This window comes from Musca vetustissima, unplaced genomic scaffold (assembly GCF_032173495.1).
Source record: "Musca vetustissima isolate MV318-11 ecotype Yass unplaced genomic scaffold, APGP_CSIRO_Mvet_v1 utg376, whole genome shotgun sequence".
Taxonomy (NCBI): Eukaryota; Metazoa; Arthropoda; class Insecta; order Diptera; family Muscidae; genus Musca; species Musca vetustissima.
This window is the reverse complement of record NW_026884101.1, coordinates 37,525-63,605: the sequence shown is the minus strand read 5'-3', so window position 1 is coordinate 63,605 and position 26,081 is coordinate 37,525. Positions and strand designations below refer to the sequence as shown.

At 34.2% G+C, this 26,081-nt stretch overlaps 1 protein-coding gene across 1 annotated transcript in view; it reads right to left on the bottom strand.

Moving 5' to 3' along the window:
• LOC133331111 (neuropathy target esterase sws) overlaps positions 1-26,081 on the bottom strand; it is a 45,865-nt gene that overhangs the window by 7,369 nt on the left and 12,415 nt on the right. Inside the window, exons 2-6 of the mRNA XM_061539518.1 lie at positions 11,229-11,954; positions 8,970-10,820; positions 8,635-8,910; positions 8,089-8,275; positions 3,179-3,295 (exon numbers count right to left, since the gene is read on the bottom strand). Coding sequence (XP_061395502.1) covers positions 3,179-3,295; positions 8,089-8,275; positions 8,635-8,910; positions 8,970-10,820; positions 11,229-11,954 — 3,157 coding nt within the window. The remainder of the gene's footprint in view (positions 1-3,178; positions 3,296-8,088; positions 8,276-8,634; positions 8,911-8,969; positions 10,821-11,228; positions 11,955-26,081) is intronic.

Below are 26,081 nucleotides of genomic sequence, written 5' to 3'. Positions count from 1 at the left end.
TTTTTGAAATCCTAAAATTCGGATTTTTTTAAAGTCATACATAAATAATTACAAATGAGACATTTTCGATATCTATCGTTCGTGTTTGGTCTTTTGCTTATTAAGCCCTTACAGACCCGCATTAAAATATTGCACAACCTCTGTGATGACTGTTGTATTTTATTTGTGATTATAACCTTCCTAATGTAATAAGTATTTTAATAAGATCTCCCACTATCCGTAGATTTTTCTCGTCGTGATTGTGTAGTTTTAGGTTAAATAAACCTTGTATTGGTAGTAAAAAATCGATGAGAAACTCAGAGATCAACTCTGTTTAATTCAGCCACTGCTTCCGTTTCCAACAATCCCCTTATGACTTGTCAAAATCAAATACAGTAGCAATAAAAGATTTAAAAATTAAAAAGAAAAAAACATCCGACCAATCCAGTGTCGGAACAGGGTCACTTTTGAGAAAATTAAATACGGTAGCATTAAAGATATTATTAAAAAACTTGTGACTTCTGAGAAATGTCTTTTTGGGCTGACCGAATGTTATTTTGAAGATTGAGCTCCTCAGTGAAGCATGTAAGAATAGTCCGAGTCTTCAACGTGTATGCAGAACTTGTTACGTACACAGAAGATGCAGGACCCCTAGCCCTCTCCGAAATTATTTATTTTCAATGAAATGCAGTACAGAAAAGGGTGTCTCTTTATGATACAAGTGAACCATATTCAAGTGGACACGAAGCACGGACCCGATAAATGCTCTTTTTTGCAGCTTTGCAGCTTTTATCGACATGAACAACCCTTTCAGAGCTTTTTACACAAACTTCCCTATCCAAGCACGTCAAAAACTTATGGGAGACCTCGAAAAGTACAAATACCAACCTCTAAGTCAACAGCCATATCAAGTAGGTCTGAATAGTATTCATATAACTTCTGTTGTACAGGCAGGAGAAACGCACACAAGGTGGGCTGTTCGCTCTTAGAATATTGAGGCGGAAATAAAATCCTTTGCCAGGCAGCAGAACATTACCGAATGAATGCTATAATCGGATACCATCCCCCAACCAATACGAGTATTTTACACCCTCAGCGTTATGGCTACCGAGGGCATATAAGAAAAGAATGTGACATTTCAGACCATTCGAAATCTACTTACAAATGTACGTCCGTCCGTCTGGCCAACTGGTACGGACGACAACCCTGGAAAGGAGTTATCAATTTCATCCAAACTTTGCACATGATAATATTTCTTCCAAACTTAGTTCAAGTTCGAAGATGAGCAATATAGGTCCACTCCGTACCACAAAATGGTCACAATTGTGCAAACAATTAATTTTGTAATATCATGAGAACCGACTATTTTTAACCAAACTATGTATAAGCTGTCATTTTTAACAAGCCTCCATCAGGTCCGAAAATGTGACCCATTGGTCGACTCCAAACAAATGGTCAAAATGTTCAATATTTACAAATCCAATATTAGGCGAATGAAATGTCCGATTTGCACCAAACTTTGCACAATATATTATCTTTAAATATCCTACACCATGACAGAAGATGGAACCCATTGGTCAACGGTTTCTGGTACCTCCCACACAATTGGTTAAAATTTTCAATATTTACAAATCCAATATCAGGCGAATGGAATGCCAGATTTAAAATATTTTATTTATAAATCCAATATCAGTCGAATTTAAATATCTAATTTGAACCAAACTTTGCACAACCTATAACCTTACCAAGCCTAGATCATGTTCAAAGACTCTCTTCTCCTTCTGCTACGTCTCTCACAAGGGGCCAATATTTGATAAGCTTGTAAATTTAATTTGAAACAAATTGGATAACCGATATGATCAACATTAAATCCGAAACCTCGTTGATGAAAGCATATACTTAATTTAAAGCGAATAATAAAACTTGAGTGTAATTCCGAAGACCTCCGCAAACCATAGGCTGAGGGTATATATCTATCGACATAACCGACTAACACTTTTTTACTTGTTTTAGGATGGTTCAACCGTCTCCATTCGTATTGGGTACAATACCTAGCACGTGCTGGGTATATGTGGACAAGGACCAAACGATACTCATCTATGAACATCCCAATCTATAGTTTTCCTCACAAAGACACTATACAAAACATTGGGAGGACATAAACGCCTGATAATTATGGGAAATATGGATTGAAATTACATTTTTCGGAATATGTATATTCGCTGGGATTCAGACATGTCAAATGACAGGCTAATCGATACCTTTCATTGCACAGTTATTTGTGTCAGGTATACCTATAAAGAGAGAGAGAGAGAGAGAGGTAATCATTAACTTCTTCCTTTGCAAAATTCAGTGTGACATAATAAAAAAATCCATGTAATTTAATCCTTTACCCGGATACCAAGGAATTGGTCAGCAAATTCTGTATGAGATTAGAATTGAAATTATTTCGGTTAGTTATAAGTAGAATAATAATAAATAAATATATCTAATAGACACTCACTCAACCTCAAGGATCTGATAACATTCATGAAAATCCGATTTCAAATATATATATATATATATTTTTGTAAACTAGTGTTACTATTATTTTTTGTGGTTTGCTGTAAGAATTTTTTTAATTGAGGGGAGGGGAAGAGTTGTTAATAAATAAATTTGAAGTTATAAATTAATTTTCGGAGACACATTCTGAGTTTTTTACATTTTATTATACTAAATTTAAAATAAATAAAAATAATAGAAACTTCAATCAAACAAAAACTAAGATTAATCTAAAAGAAAAATAAACAATTTAAATATTTATGAATATACTTATATATACTTACTCTTCTTATTATGATTCCAATCCTTCTAATTGGATTTTTTCAGAAAATCCACACAAATAAATACTTAGGGAATTCCCCATAGAACTCCATTAACCAAAAAACAAAACTTTGAAAAAAGGTTGGAAAACAAAATAATACAATTTCTTGAAAATTTCCGTTACTGCATTTTTGTTTATTTTTTACTAAATAATGTTTTTTAATATTTCTATCTAATGGCACTGTTGTTTTTCTGCTTTAAAGCTAAATTTTCTTTGTTGATATTGTGAAGAACTCACATTACAAAAATTAACCAACAAGAACAATAACAACAATAATAAGAAGAAAAAAATGAACAACAATAACAACAAGAAAACAAAATGAAATGAAACATTTACCTGGTAAATTATTTACATAGCCACCATCCAATAGCAAATGTCCATCTTTGGGATCACACAGTGGCGGCATATAACCGCTAAGTGACATGGATGAACGTACATAACGCCACAAAGATCCTGTAGGGGGTAGTCAAAAAATAAAAGAAGAAGAAAAAGAAAGATAGAAAGAGGCGGATTTTTTTGTGGAAAGAGAGAGAGATAGAGAGAAAACAAAACACAATGATAGAGATATACAAATACTAACTAAAAAGGATTTCGATATCTAAGATCTAAAATAAAGAATTTATTGTTTCTGGACAGGCAATAATTACTTCATAGAATTCTATACTTCCTGTAGCACTAATTTTGTTTTCGATTCTGTTTTCATAGTAAATGGATCAAATTACAAATGGAATACAATAGGAGACACACACGAACACATATAGCAACAAGTACAGAGTTTGTAGACATAGAAATACATATAATCCGATTTTAAAGGGGCCAGAGACAAATGTATCCACCCAAGGAAAAAAATGGAACGCGTAAAGAAGACAGGTCACATAAACAAAATTGAAAAAAAAAATGAAATGAAATTTCAATTTTCATTTAAATTTTGAAACCTGAATACTGTTAAAGGCAAATTTATGAAAAAATTGGAAACATATGACTGCATGAGACTACCTTGTATAGTTATGCCATGGTAAGAAATATAAATATTGTTTATATATTTTAAGCTCCAATGTTCAATTTTTTCTGGACGACAATGCTGATGATGCACATTTTGTCCTCAACAATATGTGGCTGATAATATTATACACTGATCTGAAAAATCACTAACAAATAGTTTGGTTCGATTAATAAACTGACCGCATCATCGCCAAAAAAAAAACAGTAAGGAAAGTTCAAAAGTCGGACGGGGCCGACTATATGATACCCTTCACCACTTTGGGTACATGCAAGACATGTTATTATCCTCAATATCCTGTAGATAGAACGGTCATAGAATTTTTGAAGAACCATTGAGATGGAATCGGGCGAAATTAAATGTGCTATCTAGATATTTATTTGAACCAATCAAATTATGTAAGGGAGCTATATATAAACACATGGACCTAATTGCATAACCGTTGCATACAACATTTGTTTTTGCAATCACTCAATATTTAATTTAATACCCTCTGCCAAATTTCGTCTAAATCCAACAAACATATACTAATGGTGCACCATTTACAAAAATCGAACGAATATGAGACCTATATCAAAATCTGAACCGATTACAACATACCTTATCACGCTCATTTTTTCCTCAATAGCATTCGCTATGCACAATTTTACTCTGAACCGATTTCAACAAAACTTCGCAAAAATCAGTCTGCACCTAATTCAGTACTCTGTGCAGAATTTTGTCCCAATCGGACTAATATTGGGAGTTTGGTGCATCATTCACATAAAATCGGACGAAACTATATTTGGGAGCTATATCTAAATATGAACCGATTTTAACAAAACTTCACAGACATCAATCTGGACCTAAATCAGTACTCTGTGCAGAAATTTTTTTTGTCAATCGGACAAATATTTGTATTTTGGTGTATAATTCACCAAAAATCGGAAGAATATATATATGGGAGCTATATCTAAATCTAAACCGATTTTAACAAAACTTCGCAGACATCAGTCGGGGCCTGATTCAGAATTCTATGCAAAATTTTGTGCCAATCGGACAAATATTCGGAGTTTGGTGCATCATTCACATGGGAGCTATATCTAAATCTGTACCGATTTTCTCCAATTTCGATAGGGTTCATCCTTGTGCCAAATAAGTGAACTGAGCCAAATTTCATCCAAATCGGGTAATAAAAGCGATCTGTACTTTGTTAACTAATATACATGGACGGACGGACAGACGGACATGCGTAAATCGACTCAGAAAGTGATTCTCTTATCATCAAAAGGAACCATGTGTCTAACTCGATTCATTTTGCTTGTTACAAACATATGCACAAAGACATAATACCCTGTACCACAGGCAGTGAAGCGTATAAAGAGATCGGTCAGGCAGTGACTGCTATTTTATACCTCGAATTTTCAGCTGCGTGTCGCAGCATACACAATAATGGTTCGACAAATTGAATAGTCGTGTCATCTCACTTGATAGTGACATCAATTACCACCAGGATGATGTGATCTTTAAAAAAAAGTGATTAAGAAGACGATAAGTCATTACATTAAGGGCATAACTCGTTACATCCCTAATATAAAACCGGACGAAATTAAATGTGTGACCATATCTGTACATGAACCGAAATTTGGCAGACTTAAGGACTTTTTGGTGTACAATGATTTTTTTTTAAATGTGGCCGATTCAACAAAACAGATACCAATAGGACAAATGTTTAATATTTGGTGCACAATTTACATCAAATCGGTTTAGATTATATGGGAGCTCTATTAAAATCTGAAGCGTTTTGAAAAGAATTTCATACAGATCATTCTAGACTCAATTCTGCACACGATACAAAATTTCTTCTCGATAATCGATAAACGTTGAATATATGGATCACCATATAAATAAAATCTGCCGGAAATATATATGGAAGCTATATCTAAATATAAACCGAATAAGACATATGTTGGTTTCAAAATGTCCATGAAATCGAACGAATATATACTATATGGACCTATTTCCACAAAATTAAATCGGGATCATTCTTGACCGAATAAATGAGCTGTGCCGTCAACATTGGTAACCATAGATGCGACACTAACGGTTTGTCTCTAAAACACAGGACAAAGAACTCGGAATGTGAAATTATAGACACAAATATCCTCCAAGAAGTCAGAGGGTCAAATTACTGCCCGTTCTTTCGGGAAATGTGGATAAAGTGAGAAATACCAATATTTAACAATTTCGCAAGAATGTTTCAACTTCAGTTAGAGAATGTGTGTAGAAAGAAGGTGTCTGCCGGTATTGCTGATTTATATATATTTTTCTTTCCTACCTATGGTTTGTGGAAGTCTACGGAATTATTTTTATATTTTATTATTCTTTTTATATAGGGTATATATGTTTTTATAAAATAGTTGACCATCTGTGGCGAAGTACCAAAAGAGGTTGCTCTATAGAAATGTATGTTTGAATGTTTGTGAGGGAGTTACCAGAACCAATCATTCCATGCGTTTGATATTGAATTAGCAAATTTTCAAAATTTTGACACGCCGTGGGGGCCGATGGCTGCCATCTTCAAGGCTGTCAAAATTAAAGCTTGAAGAATATTTTCTTCAAGGACCCCTAAAAGCGCATAAGTGAATGTTTTTAATATTTTTTCAAGAACCTTCCGGCGGTGATTTTTTTAATATGTTTTCAATATTAATAATAGTGAGATTTATACAGTATTTTTCGGTTAATTGCACATCAAAATTTGCACAAATTTTTGTTCAATTAACCGAGGAACCAATTATCCGAACCCGCATAATTGAATAGTTTGTTCAATTACAGTAATCACGTATAATTGGAACTACTAATGATTTAAAAAAAATTCAATGTCAATAAACATATGTTTTGATTAGTAGAGATGCCACCTAGTCTTTTTCACAAATTATGTCAAATATGTATGTAAAAAAATGGAAGATTATTTTTCAATTATTATTATGCAATTAACCGATGAAAAGTAAAAGGAAATTTATTTTTGATGACATGAATTTTGAACCAATTAAGCGGGAAAATCAATTGACAGGGTTTAATTATCCGAGAAAATTTACATGTATTTTCCTATAACAAATTTGTTGCCCCATCATGTGGTTCAATTAAGCGTGGAAACCAATTAACCGTAGGGTCAATTAACCGAAAAATACTGTATATAGTATTTTTCGAGGTTCATCTATCAGCATGGAGGTTAAAAAACATCTTTTTTGTAGTGACCGAAAACTAATTGCCAACTTTATTAATTATAATGGAATAATGATTAATAAGTAATGACAATGAAAATAAGATTATTCCATAGCTTTTTGGTGTTTACGAGCAAGCTATGTTCACCAATCTACTGTAATGTACATTATTAACTACAATGCTGGGAAAAAACTAGTTTTGGGAACAAAACATTCCCAAAAATCTCTATATGGTTTAGAAACAACGCATATTCACACCAGGAAACAAATTCCAATTAGACAACTTTTGCTTAAGGGACTACTATCTACAAAGTTATATACAACACATGTTTAAGAGAAAATTTCCCCCCTTTTATTTGAACTCAAATAACCAAAATTCTCACTGTAGATGAAATAAGAACAATACATTTTAATTTAACTCTACATCGAAAAATAAGAAAATATTACAAGCAAACCAACCAACCAACCAACAAACAATAAAACATAATAACTTAAATTAAACAAACTAAAAGAAAAAAACAAATATACAATTTCATTTATAATTTCAAAATTACTAAAAGAAACGAAATTATCCTTATTTTCATTCTAAATAATACTTAAGTTTAGGTATGTAAAAATCTCAGAATATGATTTTGTTTTAGACGAATTGATTAACAACACAACAACGTATGTTGAAGGGGTGGAGGTAATATGGTGGGGTATAGGTAATATTAGCCAATGGTGGTAAGAGAAATGACAAAAAAATATGGTGGTGGTGGGAACACACTCAAAAATAAAAGGCATCAATTGATGGATTAAAATACATTTTCTTTTGGCAAAATGATGCCTTCATTAATTACATTTTTTTTAAATATAGCCACATAATAAAAATTGGAAAAAAAACATATATATTTAGGTTGATTTAAAAAAAAATTGTGCAAAAAATAAAAAACATTTAGCTGTACAACAAATTTAACAAAATAAAATTGGTGGTAGTAGTAGAGATAGCATAAGAGAAGACAGACAGATAGGAAACACAAAAAAAAAACAAAAGACAAACTTACCATTCGTATGCACCCGATGACAGCTGGCCGTAATATCTGTGGTTAGCGTAAAATAGGGTATCCACAAATCTTCAATACTAACATCACCAAATGTATCACGTATGGATTTATTAAATTCTCTACCCGAAAACATTGATGTTATCGGGTATGTTAAGTCGAGGAGTTGCAAGAACCATTTTGTCATTTTCTAGAAAAGAGGAGGCATATGTAAAATTTGAAATATTAAAGAAAAAATTAAGATCTAATGGTGTTTTTGTATAAAAGGGCAACATTGTAACACTACCTCTGGCCAAAGAAAGGGACTTCGCATAGAAGGCAAAAAGGTGTACTAATAATAGACGAGTATTAAAATGGTTTTCACGATATGTCAAACCAAGGGAGACCAACCGGTCTTCATATAGATAACAACAGCTTCATTGTAAATGCCTATTTCAGTCTTCTTCCAATAAAACTGTATTAAGTACGCAGTATAACATATTTTCTATTTAAGACTTTATGACCCTTTCCATAAAAATTAATTATACCATTTTTATTTATAAATCTTACCTTACACCATTCTCTTGCTTTCTGTGTAACTGTGGTGATATTACGATCCGAACACCATAAAGCACCCATTAGAGCACCTATACTAACACCACCGACCATATCAATGGGTATACCAGCCTCTTGTATGGCTTTCATCATGCCAATGTGGGCAGCACCGCGGGCACCACCACCGCCCAATACCAAGCCAATGGAATTGCCGGTTAGCCAACGGGCCAGCCGAGAGAAATCTGAATGCATATTTGGCTCGGACATCAGAACACGGCTATACAAATCATTCTGCAAATAAATAATAATAATTAATTTCAAAAAATCATTTATGCTTTATTTATACTCACAATCCGATATTGACTCTTCCGCGTAAACATACGCTTAACACACTGTATATGATGATGTTTGGTTACCCACGGCCGAGCGTTTAACCACTGCAAGGTGTTCATCGGCTTCGAACTATCAGTCTCAGAGTAGAGTAGCACTAACTCCTTTTGGGTACGCATAGCCAAACGATCAATTTCACGTTCAAATTTACCCACAGTGGGTGGACGATCACCCAGACCGACAATTAGGATGACATCAGCTTGACGCATACAACGTTGCGTCCAGGCACTCAACGATGGGTCACACTGATACAAAGTAATGATATAACGATCTTCTTGCTGGGCCAACCAAGAGGTTAAACGATATTCATTACTCTGTTCGAATGTGTGTACACCCAATTGTTTACGTACAACTTCGGAGGTTAGGCGTAGCGTGGGTCCAATGGCACACAACGAGTGGAATAGTTCATAGGTGAAGGCGGTTAGGGGGACATCTTCTGAGACTGGAACCAATGCCACGGTGGAGTATTTGTGTGTTACCGGATTCGCTTCCAATGGCGCCGCATTGCCGGCCGAACGTGATTGCATTGTACCCAAAATACGATGACTTAGCAGAGAGATCAACTTCGTTACCACAATGGGGTAACGCAATTTAATGGCATTAAATAAACCCTCCGGCAATTTGGCAAGCTCTGAGTCTCGAACGGCCATTACAGTTGTAGTACGACATGTCTCCGTTATCATTTCAACAATACCAACCAAATCACCTTTACCGTACTCGCCCACAATTTCCTTCTTGCCACTTGATTGAGTGATAACGGAACGCATACGACCACTTAACACTATGTAGGTGCTATCGCTCATTTCATCCTGGCGATAGACAGCACGACCCGACTCCAAGAAAATCCAGTCGAGGGCATAATCGCACTGTCGCACCAATGGCGAGAGACGTCGGACCACACCATTGCCTAGGTCCAGGACAATTTTGGGCCGTTCACGCATTATCTGATAGATGGCGGGACGGCGTATGAATGCAATGCGACTGGGGTAGAGTGAGGTAATGGTATAGGCACTGGCCTCTCCGGTTAGTACAGCTAAACCACCCACAATTTCACCGGGATGGACGTGATGTATGAAACAATCGACCCGATCACTTTGGAAATTGCGTATGGGATCGACACCACTCTGATAGACAGCCAAACCACCAGTCATAACAAACCAAACACAAATATCATCGGAATTACCCTCCGTGATTAGGGTAACATCAACATCCACTTCACGAACCTCAACAAATGGTTCCAGGAACGAGCGATCTTCTTCGGGTAAACCGAGTTCTTTTAGAAAACTATCCACCGCAGACATATTGACCAGCTGCATATCAATGGAAGAGGCATTAACATTGATTTCAGCCGGTGTCATCGAATAACGTCTGGTCGATAAATTGCCAACACTACTCTGGGCCACATACTGGGCCGAACCATTGGCAATTAATGCCTCATAACAGGCGACATCCTGTAACATATCAGGTGGTGGTATAGGATCTGAAAGACTATGTTGATGCAAGATGGGGGTTTCACCCTGAGATCGTCGATGGCCGGGTGAATGTTTAACTTGTGTTTGTTGTTGTGTTGCAGTGGCATTTGACTGTTGTTGTTGCGATTGCGATTGTGATTGCTGCTGCGATGCAGATTGTGGTGTTTGTTGGGCATTATTTTGAGATTTCTTATGGCGCATGTGATTCTGCACCAGCTCGGAATTTAGACCCAAATAATTCCGCAAGGCTGTGAAAAGGACACGCTGCAAGCGTATCATGATGACTTGGATGACACGTATCATTATGTCGGGATTTTCATCGAATACTTCTTTGAAGGCCTAGGAGAGGGGGATAGAGAGAGAAAATAGTTTTTTACATAAATTAATTTTTTTCACAAATATTTTTTCGATATGAATAAATTTTTATAGATAAACTATCTTTATAGGTAACTTATGTTAACATATAAGTTATCTTTATAGATAACTTATGTTAACAGATAAATTATCTTAAGAGATAAATTATCTTCATAGAGAAATTATATTTTTAGATAAATTATCTTTATAGATAATTTACATTAATAGATAATTTATCATTATAGATAGTTTATCATTATAGATAATTTATCTTTATAGATAAATTATATTATAGATAAATTATCTTTATAGATAATTTATCATTATAGATAGTTTATCTTTATAGATATTTTATCTTTATAGATAATTTATTATAAATTAATATCCCCTCACCTGCATTGGCAGCCGTATAACCACACTTTTCTCCACAGCCTTAGCTGTAACTGTCTTATAATAGCTCGGATTTCCCGACAACACATCGACAAAACTCAGCAACGACGTAACAGATTCTCCTTTGCGCACCGTCTTCAACGATAATGTACTACCATCAGCATTCGATATGAAAACATTGATTTGACCCGATTGCACTATAAAAACACTATCATCCGCATCGGTTATCTTAAAGAGAAAATCTCCAGGATCCAACATCAAGGTTTCCGTGTGTTTACAAAGCTTCAAAAAGATGGGCTTTTCAAAATGACCAAAAATACGAATACTCTGCAACATATACAGGGCATCGGGTGGTACACGATCTGACCCCTCCATAGTTTCTTCTAAATACTCCGCCGGAGGTTCGACTGTTTTCATTTGTAGAGGGATATTTTCACGACGCAGCTGTAGCAGACGTTTGGCGAAACGCATAACAGCACGACGTTTACGTCCCTGGCCACCATACACTTGGCCGGAGACATTTTTCACTTTGCGCAACATCCGCCGACCATAGAAGAGCATTTTATCACGTTTACGAAACCGCAGGCCGCGCATATCGGCCGTGGCATATGATGAACTTTGAGCAAGTAACAGTTTTTGTCGTTCTTTATCTCGTATATATCGACGATAGAATATATACCAGATTACTAGGATTAATGTCAGCAGGCCCACTGTTATGTACAACGTCATCTGGAAGAAGGACAAGAGAGAGAAAATTAAATTTAACATAATGAAATATATTATAGAAGTAAGTTATAAGAGAAGTTAATTAAAGAAGGGGTTCCTTGCTATTTCATCCTTTTAAGACAGAAGAACTTAAAAGAAGATCTTCTATAAAAAATAGTATTCTTTAAAAAATAGGAAAAGCAAAGAGCACAGCTCAGAACTTATTTGTATACACGACGAATTTATATTTTTCCCTGATGCTATTCAAAACATTTCAATTAAATTCAATTCAAAAATTCCATTGGAATACTTTATATTCCGCACCACACTAATTTTCACTGTAAAGTAGTGAAAATTCTGTAAAGAATGCCGTGGTCAGCAATTCTAGATTATATTTAATACTTCTTAAAATTCGTATATTAATCCTAAGGATCCTAGAGTTAATATCAATATAAATTGCCAGTAGGTTAAAATGGGCATTCATAAAACCAAACAATAATATTGTCCAGATGTTTGTCGCTAGATGTCACTATTCATATTTTTTTATCGTAGTCAAGGCATGCATCAAGTGTGGTGAAAAATAGTGTTACCAAATAGCTTGATCGCATTAGGTTTATGTCTTTGCTAGTTGCCGATGCAAACACATGGTAATCGACGTTTGAGTTGGCAATGTTAACTACTATCAAAGACATATACCATGTGTAATTATACTGTTGGTGAGTATATTTCCCCACTTTGGTGCAAACATAGACTACGGCAAAAAAAATATGAATGGTGACATCTAGAGGCACACATCTGAATAAAATTATTGTATTTTAATAAATCCCCACATACAACCTAATGATATTCTATCCGTAATTAGATTTATTATATAGAAATACGATTTTGCAAAGAATTTCTTTTGATGGGTAGAAGATACTTGAAAGCCTTCTAGAATTATTCTATCGATGATGACACTTTTGGATATATAGACGAGTTTCTGAATGCATTGATGTAAATAAAATAACTTCTAGAGAATGTAGTATATGTTCTGAAGTTCTTTTATGAATAAATCCACGTCTAGAAATTGTCTATCGATGAATAAAATTTTCAAATTACTTTAAAAGACTTTCTGCGGAACTTAAATAGATTAAATACCCCGAGGACCTTATATAAATGTATAATTTTCTTCAATGAAATGGGTTTAATATAAATTAGATCTTCTGAAGACTTAGATTGAAAAACAATCGGAAATTTTTCCATAAATGAAATACCTTATACAAATATGAAAAATATATCATGGAAAGTTTCTATAATGCCTTTATACTTACAGAAGAATGTCTGAAGATAAGAAACATTTATGTCCAACCTATGGATAGACGATCTACTAAATTCTTCTGAATAGAATATGAATCGATACTCTTCTATGAATAGAAGACATTCTATAAATTGCCTATCGATGAAAATAGCTTTCAGATTACTTTAAAAGAACCTCCTGCGGATCTTGAATAGAAAAAATGGACCATATTCGTCACTGGATTACGAAAAACTGTATACATGCACAAACGCAAAATAAAAACGACTTAATCTCAAAGAGAATTTGACACCTTGCATTGCATTTTGGTGATTCGAATAGCCTTTGTCTTCAAATTCCTCGCCGCTTTTTGAAATGGCCTCCTTTCTAAAAGAGATGGAAACGAACGAAGTTGAAATACAGACGTTTCTAGTGAGAACGAAGATGCGGATGACTCTTTTGAAGATTTCGAGGACGATTCCAGTGACAGTAAAATTATTAGACCTGTAAGGAGTCAGGCGGCAGTGTCTTCAAGTGATTCCGACACGAAGATAATTTATCAGACGTTTCTAGTGAGAAAGAAGATGCGGATGACTCTTTTGAAGATTGCGAGGATGATTCCAGTGACAGTGAAATTATTGGACCTGTAAAGAAGAGTCAGGTGGCAGTGTTTTCAAGTGATTCCGACACTGAAGAAGATAAAAATTGCAGTTTCACAATGCTTCATATATAATAAAGTTATGATGATTTTAGCACGTACAAGTTTGTCAAAAAACGTGCGGTCCCAGGCGTATGCCTTACAGATTACTTTGCGGTCCTTAATGTGCCCACTCCCTCTAGAAGATCTCCAGTAACCATGTATAAGCTTTTAACGGAAAAATACCTGTAGACTAACATTTTAAAGATGAAAGGAGAACTTTTATAGTGATAATACCTTCTGATTGCTACAGACTTTTCCTGACACAAGACTATCCAGAGGAATTTGAAAGATATTCAAATGTGGATCAGAACCCTTCCAGAAATATTTTATAATGTATCTACTTTTTAATGTACTTCTAAAAGCCTTCTAAGTAACCTATGCATAAGTTTTTATTAGAATAAATACCTGTAGACTTGTTTTACAGATCAAATAAGGTCTTCCAAACTAAAATCAAGATGCCAATAACAAAAATACTTCCTAGGAAAAATATACCCAAGTGGACTCGGACCAACTGTGGAACTTGAAAACTACAGCTTCGACCATTTTATATACTGTGACAACTTGAAAATGCTACAGTTAAGTAAGCAATTCAGAAACAAGGCCACCACTGATACTACCCAGTCGTATCGAGCTGCAGCGACTACGGCCATGTTGTGAGAATGCCCCACCTCAAAGGGCATATAAAATCGAGCCTACTGATGGTTTACAGAAGGGGAAGGCCATGAATTCGATGGAAAGATCAAGTGGAGGACGACATATCAAAGCATGGTCTAAAACAGACATCCTTAAAGGTTCGATTGTTATTTAAATTCTGATTTTATCTTACAACATTGTACCATAAGAACTATTAAAAAAATAATAAATTAATTCTCTATAAGGGTTTCCAGAATATCTTCTATAAGGAGAACCTATTTTTTAGAACAACCCCATAATAATCATATTCAAAACTGATTATATATCTTCCGTATACTTTTGTTGTTGTTATTCTTATTTGCTTTGTCTCTATCTCGATTCGGTTTTATATTGAGTTTATCCACTTGTAATCACGGAAATTTAATTCTATTTGTGGTTTATCAAATTAAATAAATTATTCATATTACGTTTTTTTTAATGAGAACAAAAAATGCAAAATTATAAATAGCACGTAACGCAGTGTAATTATTACGTAGATGTGTAAACAATATTAACCCTAACACTGGATATAGGGTCCCTCGTGGGACACAAATGAAAATTAAGAAACAGAATCTGTGTAACAGATTCATACTAAGACTCATCGAATTTAAAACCTAGCCTAACATAAAGTTATTTCTCACCATACCAAATTTAAACTCACCCGACGAAACAACGACATCTATACCTCACACAAAAATGAGTTACTTAAACTTTGAGGTTTTGTTCTTTGCTATTAATCGAATATTTCATCAAATGTAGTGCGTATCTACACTACGCAAAATATAAAAAGGGACATCTAGCCGCAAACATCTGAAGTATTTTTTATTGTTTATTGATGGATCCCCACAATCACCCTATCGACCTATCTAAAGAGATTCATTAAATTTTGGGTTTTAAACGAAAATCGAAGTATTATTTGCATGCACCAGACACTTGAGGACAAAGTCAAACACCATAATTTTTACATTTTTTAAATGTTATTCAATGAAAGACAAAAATTACAGAAATAGCATCAAATTTTAGAATAACTTTAGATTTGTTCGAATTGGTCACCTTTGGCACGAATTATGGCCTTCAAACAGACAATGAAACAGTCACATGTTACCCGAAATATTCCGGGCGAAACGCTTGCTTCAGGTGATCGACACTTTGGTATTTTTTATTCAATGAAAGCAAAAAATGTCGGAAATAGCATCAAATTTTAGAATAACTTTAGATTTGTTCGAATTGGTCACCTTTGGCACGAATTATGGTCTTCAAACGGACAATGAAACCGTCATACGTTGCCCGAAATATTCCCGGCGAAACGCTAGCTTTAGGTGATCGACACTTTGGTATTTTTTAGTGCCAACCTTGCTTTCCAAAATACTCCAGACACAATAATCCAACGGATTGGTATTCGAAGTTTTTGGTGGCCATTGTGAGCTGGAAATGTTGTAACCAGTCTTGGGTGACGCGTGCTGAGCCCTGTTGGACTGTCCAAAGTCTGCGGCCAAAATGTTTGCGTGCCCAAGACTTTAATACACCCTCCAGAATATGTTCGCGGTAATATTCGGCGTTTATTCTGATGCCACGGTTGATTAATACGAGCGGAGAGCGACTATCGGCTGTCCACACCATCACTATGGCCGGCGCTTGAGTTCTGGTGGCCAACCGAATATACACATTTTCAGCTGACCTCTTTGGCAAGGAAACACACACGATCATTATGTTTGTTTAAAAACTGCTGGACAACGAATGTTTTCTCATCGGAGAAACCCAAATTCGGCAGTTCACCACTTTCGGCCAAGCGAAGCAACTCTTTAGCTCTTTTTTTAGTCTATTTTCTTTTTACTTGCGCGGTGTAAGTTCTTCCACTTCCTCTAATTCCAATGGCTTTACCCCGATCTAATTTTTCAATATTTGCCGAATGGAGTATTGTGATATGCTGGTGAGTATCATCCTGAGGTAAAATGTAAACACAGCGCCATCTAGTGGCAAATATATCGATTTATGTATTCATCCTCATATTCTTAATTTTTAAATGCAAATGAAAATATGTGAGTAATGTCGACGATGATATTATCGGAGTGATTTTATTTTATATGTTTAGCCTATTATATCATAACTCAATATCCGAAAACAGCGACATCTATACTTAACTAACAATTTTATCGACATTTGGGGTGAGATCAAAGGGTAATTACTACATTTCCACAAATTTGGTGCGTATCTACACTACGGCCAAATATGAAAAGCGTCATCTAGCGGCGAACATTTCAAGTATTTTTTATTGTTTACTGATGGGTCCCCACAATCACACTATTGGCAATCTATAGAAATTCATTATTATTGATTTTTTTTAATATAAATATATCCATTTTTAAAGCCAATGGGTTAATTGCAATTTGTATTTGAATTTTTTGTAATGATTTATTTATTTTTTTGCATTTTTTAGTTACATATTTGCATTATCTGCAAATGCAAAAAACAGAAATACACAACAAAATTGTCAACAACAGCATCAAGTTTTTTTCAAAACAACAGCAGGAATCTATCAACATTTTTTGTTGTTGTTTTTGCCTTTACATTGAAGACAAAAAAGGCGGAAATTTTCTAATCGACCACTGAGGGACCACCGACCGAAACATTGAAAAAAAAAAACAACAAACAACGACCATACTGTTGAGATTTCATGTTTTACTATTTTTTATGTGTCTATAAATATACGATATCTTGTTGCGAATGTGTGTATAATTGTGTTACGATTGGGTGTGTTTTTTGTGGGCAAATGCAAATGCATTCCGCTGAGATAGACAGTGTGAACGAGTGATTGTATTACACTCAACAACCGAAATAAATGTGTAATATGTACATCGATAAGTGGCAATTCGTTATCTATCTAAAAATAATAACTATAGAGGATATTGAGATCTTCTCGAACTTCGTATGTCTATTAAATATACCTAGAATACAGAATTTCTATAAAATACCAGTAGGGTAAATATGGGAACTCATAACAGAAAATCAATAAAAATTGTTCACGTGCCTGTGTCTAGATGTCACTGTTCATAATTTAGCGCAGTGCATATATTCACCAAATGTGTGGCAATTCGATTACAAACATCAAGATCTAGATTAGGTTCCTGCATTTGCTCTTAATACATATTTTTACGCAACCACAGGGGACATCTACACATCACGAACAATATTATCGATATGATTACTTGTGGTATGTGTCTTTGCTATAAATCACTTCACAACTTGTTTGGTGGGAGTCTGCACTACGACAAAATTTGAACAGAGCAACCTAGCAATAAAAATCTGAACTATTTCGTTATTGCTTTTTTAATGAGTCTCCATATTTACACTGCTGTTTTTTATATTCTGCATATATTCAATAAATTGTCGAACTTTAGAAAAATAGAATGCATTGTGTAAGTCTTCTTTCTTGTGTTATTTTATTGTTAAGATCTCATATAAGACCTAAATTTGCTATAGGTAATTTAAGTAGAATCTATGTAACAAATTCAAAATATCAAAACAAAAATGTGAAATTTTATATTTTAATTTTTTATTCTATTCACAATGAACAAAAATTTAGCCAAAAATCAAATTAATTTATTTATTGAATCTTTGCCTCTAGAATGACTTCTGAAGATACTATGCCAATGGAATCTCTTTAAAACGACTTATGTATGTGGAAAACTTCTAGATCTTTTAACTTTTGACTATTAAGGATCTGAAAACATTTATCTTTATATTCGAGGATCGTTAGTTCTGCCTATTGACGATTTCTAGAAGATTTAATTTATATCGAAAGCCTCTCGTCATTTTATCTCAGCGGTTTTAGGTTTATATGCTATTCTGCCTATAAAATACTTCAATATGGTCGATTACTATAAATACTTACGTCTAAAAATGAAATCTCTATGAGATATTCTGTCTATAGAAAATCTTCAGAAGGTATTCTGGTATTTTTCCTTTTCCTTAAGATTCAGCAGAAAGTACTCTGATACTAAAATACCAAGTTCTGAAAGCTTTTCGTTTTATAATCGAGGACCTTTAATTCTGACTATGGACTATCTCGAAATTTGATCTCCGAAGTTTTCCGTCAATTTATAAGCTCTTCTGCCTATTGAAGACTTTCAGATGATCTTTGATTACAAATTCTTCAGTCTAAGATAGAAGATTTCAATGGTATAGAAAGCCTTTAGAGTAAGATTTCTATAAGGCCTTCTGGCTTTTGAAAATCTTCAGAATGTTTTCTGGTATTTTTCCTCTTGACAATTAAGAATTAGTAGAAGTTCTTCTGATACTATAAGACCATGTTCTGAAAACTTTTCTTTTTATAATTGAGGACCTTTTATTCTGACTATGGACAATTTCTAGAAGACTTTAATTATATAGAAAGCCTCTCCAGATTTTATCCCCAAGGTTTTCTGTCCATTTACAAGCTCTTCTGTTTATAGAAGACTTTCAGATGATAATTTATTATATATTATTAGGTCTATGATAGATTTCGATGTTATAGAAACCTTCTTGAATGATATTTTTATGAGACTTTCTGTCCATTGAAAATTTTTAGAAGGTTTTCTGTCTATTGAGATCTCTAGGAGATGTTCTCTAGGAGAACGTTTCTTTAAATAGGCCACTGATAAGTTTTTTGTTTAAACTGGGCATTTAATAGGTCTTCTGTCTGTAGCAAACCTCTAAGGGGAAATCTATATAACCTATAAAATACCTTCTTTGTAAAGAGCAACTCTAAAAGGTATTTTCAATGTATAGAAAATTTCTATGAGGTCTTGTATGAATGGAAGATTTCTTACCTTAGTGAAAATTAATTACCTTAGTGAAAATTTCAAGATTTTTGAGTAATTATCCGTGGAAGGTAATTAAGCGTGCACGGTTAATTACCTCGCTAGGGTAATTATATGTGGACCCCGGTTAATTACCCAGCAATGGTAAATATCGGTGGACATTGGTGTTTTGTTTTTTCTTTTTTTGTTTGAGATATTAACTGGAGCTTTAGTTTGATAGACAAAGATGTATTTCTGGGAGACATTTCACGAAAACTTTCAAAACAATAAATTTTATGTGCACATGTGTGGTAAGTGCACTAGCAAATGTAAGCCATTTTAAGTGAAGTTGCCAGATTTAAAAAATACATTGAGTAATTACATGGGACAGATTTAAAGGTACGGTTACTTTGGAGTAGGTTATTTAGGGGCAAATAAATGAAAGGGGTAATTAAAAGGGGGTAATTAAACGTGCAATTTTGTAAAGAATTTTACTGAAAATAACTGGGTATTCTGAAATCGGATTAATTAACCGTGGAAGGTAATTATGCGTGGAGGTAATTAAGCGGGGAATACTGCATTAATAAAATAAATCATGGGTTAATCTATCCCTTGAAGAATTCCTCTATTCTTCTATTAAACACACCACTAGCTAATGGTCTATTTAAAGAAGGCTAGTAGTAGATCTACGGTCTGTAGAAGATCTGTAGAAGATCTCTGTCTATAAAGTACTAATAATAGGCCTTCTATATATGGAGGACTCTATGAGGTATGTTTCCCTTAGAAAGTATAATATTTCTACAAAAATGTTAGGGGTATTCTATCTGTTGATCATAGATAGCTGGTTGTCTGAGGAAATCCTATAGAACTTTTCTGTTTATTGAGAACCTTCAGATAATCTCAATTGTATAGAAAACCTCCGGAATGTCATATTTCGTAAATATATCGGATTCTGTCTGTCTGTCTTCAATGCAACTTATTTTGCTAATTGGTTCGTGTTTGATTCATAGCTAACTTCTTCTTCAAATATCTCTCAATCTTATCTTCCTACAAAATTATAGTCTATTAAGACCACAATAAGGTAATCTTCCTATTTGTCTTTGGAAAAACTCTCTAGCTAATTAATTTTCAATATTCAATTCTTCAATATCTCAATTCTTTCAATAGAAGACCTTCTATTTGTACAGATTTTCTACGGAGCCTTTCTCGATTTGTGTCTTCTTAAGTCAATGCAAAACTTCTAGAAATTTAGAATTTCTATGGAATGTCAGTAGGGCAAATTTGGTGAAATTATTGCATTATGTTTCTATATTAGCTATCAACACATCTATTTCTAACTAAACTGACTCTATGTCCACTCGAACAAATAGCGATATTTATCCTTCAGTTCCATTGTTATCGACATCATGGTTTGTATCTTTACTATATATCACAAATCATTTCTCATTTGGTATGTGTGTGTGTGCCAACATCTGAACTATTTTTTTATTACTTTTTAATGAGCCTCCATATTTACACTACTTGTTCAAAATGTATACGAGCATCAAACACCATATATATTATAAATATATAGAAATGTGTAGGTGATTTTTTTCAATAGGAGACTTTCTATTTGTAGAGATTTTCTGCGAAGCCTTCTATCTATAGAGGATATCTGAGGGGTCTTTTTATGTATAGGAAACCTGTAGGATGTATTTTATGAATAGAATATCGTATATGGGTCTAAAAATTGTAAATGAAGTACCATAGATTGTTCTATCTGTTGAAAGATATGTTTATACTTCTAGAAGATCATATGTCTACCTGGGAAGATGTTATGCCTATAAAATGGTCTTCTGTTTGTTGAAAACTTCAGTCTGTGGACCTTCTTTAGAGAGTCGTCCGTCCATAGAATAACTTTAAATTTCTTGGAATCCTCCAGAAGGTCTTTTGTTTTTATGATACCTTTGGAAGGACTCAAAAATTATTGATGCCCCCTAAACCACCTATCTGTAAGTGAAGACAAATGGATTTCGAGAGAAATGTGCCTCCATTAAAAATTGTGCCAATGTTTGGCTGCAGACTACTGTACCTGCCGAGCACTTTATAGCACCTGCAACAACAACGTCAAAATTTCAATAATCCACAGGCACATACATATGTATATGTATATAGATGTGTCTCAAATTGATTCTAAGATATTTACATTAGCTAAACGACACTGTTCGATGCTTCTCGGACACGCAACATTACGTTTGACGGTAAACAAAATTTAATGGGCCGGCTATAGTCTGTCAATTATTCAGGTTGAGTTTTTGTTGTTGTTCTGCTGTTTTTTTTCTTGTTTACATTTTTCATGACGTTGTCTGTCTATGAGTTGTTATTGCTGACAATTATTATCACAATTGTTGTTGTAGTTTTTTCACAAAAATATTGTAAAATTTTCAATGGCAATGCCGCAACGAGGCGTTATTGTCATTGCCATAAACATCGCTGCCGCTGCTGCTGTGGATGCAACTGAAATATTTATTTTGATAAACAAACTAAAATCAAAACAAATAAGAAGAAGAAAAAATATCAAAAACAAAACAAACAAAAATAGTAATAAAAAATGCACTTGCTTTTTTTACTTTTCAATTTTCTTTATTTTTTGTAAAATGAAGAGTTGCTACATTTTTGTTTGAGGGCAGTTTTCTTTTCGACCAAACAAGTAGGGCAAATAAGAGATATCATCACATATGAGAACTCATTACTATAATACCGAATTTCTATGGAATATCATTAGGGTAAATATGAGAATTCATTACAGAAAAGCAATAATGCTTCTGCTTGTATTAGGTTTCTGAATTTTCTATCAATACCTATTGATTTCTTCTTGATCAAGCAGAGACATCTACACTTCAGTGACAATGCTATCGAAATTATTCGTCGTGGTATGTGTTTTCGCTGGCGATCACAACACACAAAATTGGGTGTATGCTTCCACCACGGTACAATTTCGAAAGCACTATTCCGCAACAAAAATCTGAACCATTACAGGGTGAGATAAAAAACTGCAACAAAGTCAAACGCCATAATTTATTTTTTTTTTTTAATTTTATTGAATGAATGCAAAAAATGTCGCAAATAGCATCAAATTTTAGAATAAATTTATATTTGTTCGAATTGGTCACCTTTGGCACGAATTATGGCCTTCAAACGGCCAATGAAACCGTAACACGCTGCCCCGAATATTGCTCTGCGGTATTTTGACCCATTCCCGGCGAAGCGCTTGCTTGATGTGATCGACACCTTGGTATTTTTAGTGCCACCCATGCTTTCCAAAATACTCCTGACACAACAGTCCAACGGATTGGTATCCGGAGATTTTGGTGTGCTGGGTGGCGCGTGCTGAGTGCGATGTTGCTGAGTCCTGTTGAAAAGTCCAAGGTCTGCGGCCAAAATGTTTACGTGCCCAAGGCTTTAAAACACCCTCAAGAATATTTTCGCGATAATAATACGAGCGGTGAGCGACTATCGGCAGTTATGACGGCCCACACCATCACCATGGCCTGCGCTTGAGTTCTGGTGACCAACCGAAGGTGCACATTTTCAGCTGACCTCTTTGGCTAGTAAACACGATCATTTTGTTTGTTTTCAAACTGCTGGACAACGATTGTTTTCTCATTGGAGAAAACCGAATTCGGCAGTTCACCATTTTCGGCCAAGCGAAGCAACTTTTTAGCTCTTTTTTTTTTCCTATTTCTTTCTGTTGTGGTGTAAGTTCTTGCCCATTTTGGAATTTCAATGGCTTTACCACGAGCTCTTTTTTTCAATATTTGCCGATGTTGATGTTGCTGTTATCTTCCGTCCACTTCCTTGACGTTGGGCTACGCTACCAGTATCACGGTAACGAGCGATGGTACGAGACACAAATGATTTGTTCACATTTAAATGCTGGAGTGCTCTAACGATATTCACTTGTGGGTGGTTTAAAAAATTTGAGAAGGGAAAAATTCTGTATATTGAAGGCACATAGAATATAGAATTTCTATGGAATACCAGTAGGGAAAATATGGGAACTCATTGCAGAAAAGCAATAAAAATAGTTGATATGCTTGTGGCTAGATGTCACTGTTCATAATTCAACGCATTCAGCAAGTGTGATGAAATTTAGCTATAAACATCAAGATCGAATTTTTTTAAGCTAGAATACAGAATTTCTATGGAAATCAGTAGGGTAAATATGGGATCTCATTGCAGAAAAGTAATAAAAAAATAGTTGATATGCTTGTGGCTAAATGTTACAGTTCATAATTTATGGCATTTCAGATATTCACCAAATGCGATGAAATGAAGCTTTAAACATCATCATAGCACTAGGTTTCTGCATCCGCTATCAATATATATTGCCTCTACTTGACCAAGTAGAGACATCTACACTTCAGAAACAATGTTATCGACACGATATGTTGTGGTGTATGTCTTTGCTATCTATTACAACATATTTCACGACATTTGGTGTGTGCTTACGCTATGGTAAAATTTAGACAGCAATATCTAGCAGCAAACATCACAACTACTTCCTTATTGTTTTTTCATGTACCTCCATATTTACACTACTGATTTTTACATATAGATTCAATATTCTACACATATTCAGGAGTCAATCGAACTCAAAGAATAAATTCTATACTTCCTCGAAGTTGTTGTATCTAGTTTCATTATATTGATAACTCTCTCATATAGAGGAATCTCACCAAAGTAAAGGAAATAACTGGGAGATTTTGATTTCCAAATTAAAAAAAAAAAACCAAACATTTGTCTTCGAAAAATAATGACACTGGCAACCCTGTTTGTCTAATCGTATAAAAAATAAGGAAGAAAAAAATTCTGGTTTTTCTATTTACTGTTGTGAGAGGTGGTGTTTTATATTTTTCTTGTTTTTTTTTATCTTCAAAATGTAAACAACAAGTATGCAAATTATTTATAAACTAAGCGATCTTTAATAATATTGTTAAGAAAATAAAAAACAGAAACATAAACAATTTGTTGTGCAATAATATGAACAATTATTCAATTAGAGGTTACTGTAACATTACATTATTGACAGCGGGAAAAGAAATTCAACAACAACAGCATTTATTTCTAAACAACAGTGAACCAATGTTCCTGCAGTGGTTTCAGAAGTGTTTATTTTCATAGTGTCACAAAAGACTCGAAGTTGAGTATTGATATTCTTGAGAATAAAACAGGTAATCTGCTATTGCAACTACTCTTCTTCATGGATAAATGCACGTGCATTCCGCAGAGATGTACAGTGCGGAAAAGAACCTTTGGTACGAAAATGGGAAAGGCTTAATAGTAAAATATTACAAAAATATATTACTAAAAAAGGGTTATCAAAATCTTCCCTATGGCTCTAATTTAAAAATACTATAATAGATGTTTCAGATGTTTTGCAGTTAAATGTTAGTGTTCATAGTTTACCGTAGCTTAGGCACACATCAAATGTGGTGAGATGAATCTACTAATACTCTGATTGCATTAGGTTGCTGGCTACGATATCAGCACCACATGAACTTGACCTTACATCAGCGACATCTGGATTTCATAATAATGTAATAAAGATTAGCCTTTATGACGACAGCAATATTTGGTGCGTACCTTTGGTAAAATATTAGCCTCGCAATATAGCGTTGTGGTGTGAACAATATTTGATTGTTTTTAATAATGATCCATTTTTATACTACTGGTATTTACAATCGGGTTTTATATTTTGGGTCAGCGAATGTGAACCACAATCATCAATCATTTCTCAATTTTTAACTTACTCGATTTATTTATTGAGTCTATTAAAGACTTCTGGGAATTTAGAATTTCTATGAAATGCCAGTAGGGTAAATGTGGTGAAGTTTCCATTAGGTTTCTGTATTGGCTATCTACACCTATTTCTAACCAAACTGACTATGCCCACTTGACCAAATAGCGACATCTATACTTCAGTTACAATCTTATCAACATTATGGTTTGGGTCTCTACCACACATTACAAATAATTTCTCATTTGGTGTGTGTGTGCCTGCGCTACGATAACATTTGGATAGCACAATCTAGCATCAAACATCAGAACTATTTTATTATTACTTTTTTCAAGAGTCTCCATATTTACACTACTATTTCCAAGTGTATACATACATCAGACACAATAAGATATATGATCTTATGATGATTTTTACTTGTATACATATGCTAATACTTTCACAATGTCTTCTTCGGATTATCGGACTTCTTGGAATTCTTCTGGAAAGTTTTGAAGGTCTTTTATCCATAGAAGATATGTATAAAGTATTCTGCCTATAAAATACCTCTCGAAAGTCTTAGTTTTTTTCTAAGAAGAAAGTTTTTCTGTCTTTTCGAGGTTTGCTCAGTCTATAAAAGACGTCTAGTAGATATAGATATATAAAAAAACTCTGGAAGACTTTCTGTCCTGAAAAGATATGTATGTCTATAAAGGAAATGTAGAACTAATTCTGGCTATGAAAGACTTCTAGAAGTTTCATTAGCCACTAAACCATAGTAATTATTGAAGACGTCTAGTAGTTTTTACCTATATAGAAGAACTCGGGAAGCGCTTTTGTGGACCGAAGTTCTCAGAGAATTCTTCTGCCTACAATCGAAAATCTATAAAAAGTGTTCGGCCTTTAAAAGTTCTCAATTTTATAGAATGTTAGCATATAGAAAACCTCTGCGAAGGTATTCTTGTCTATG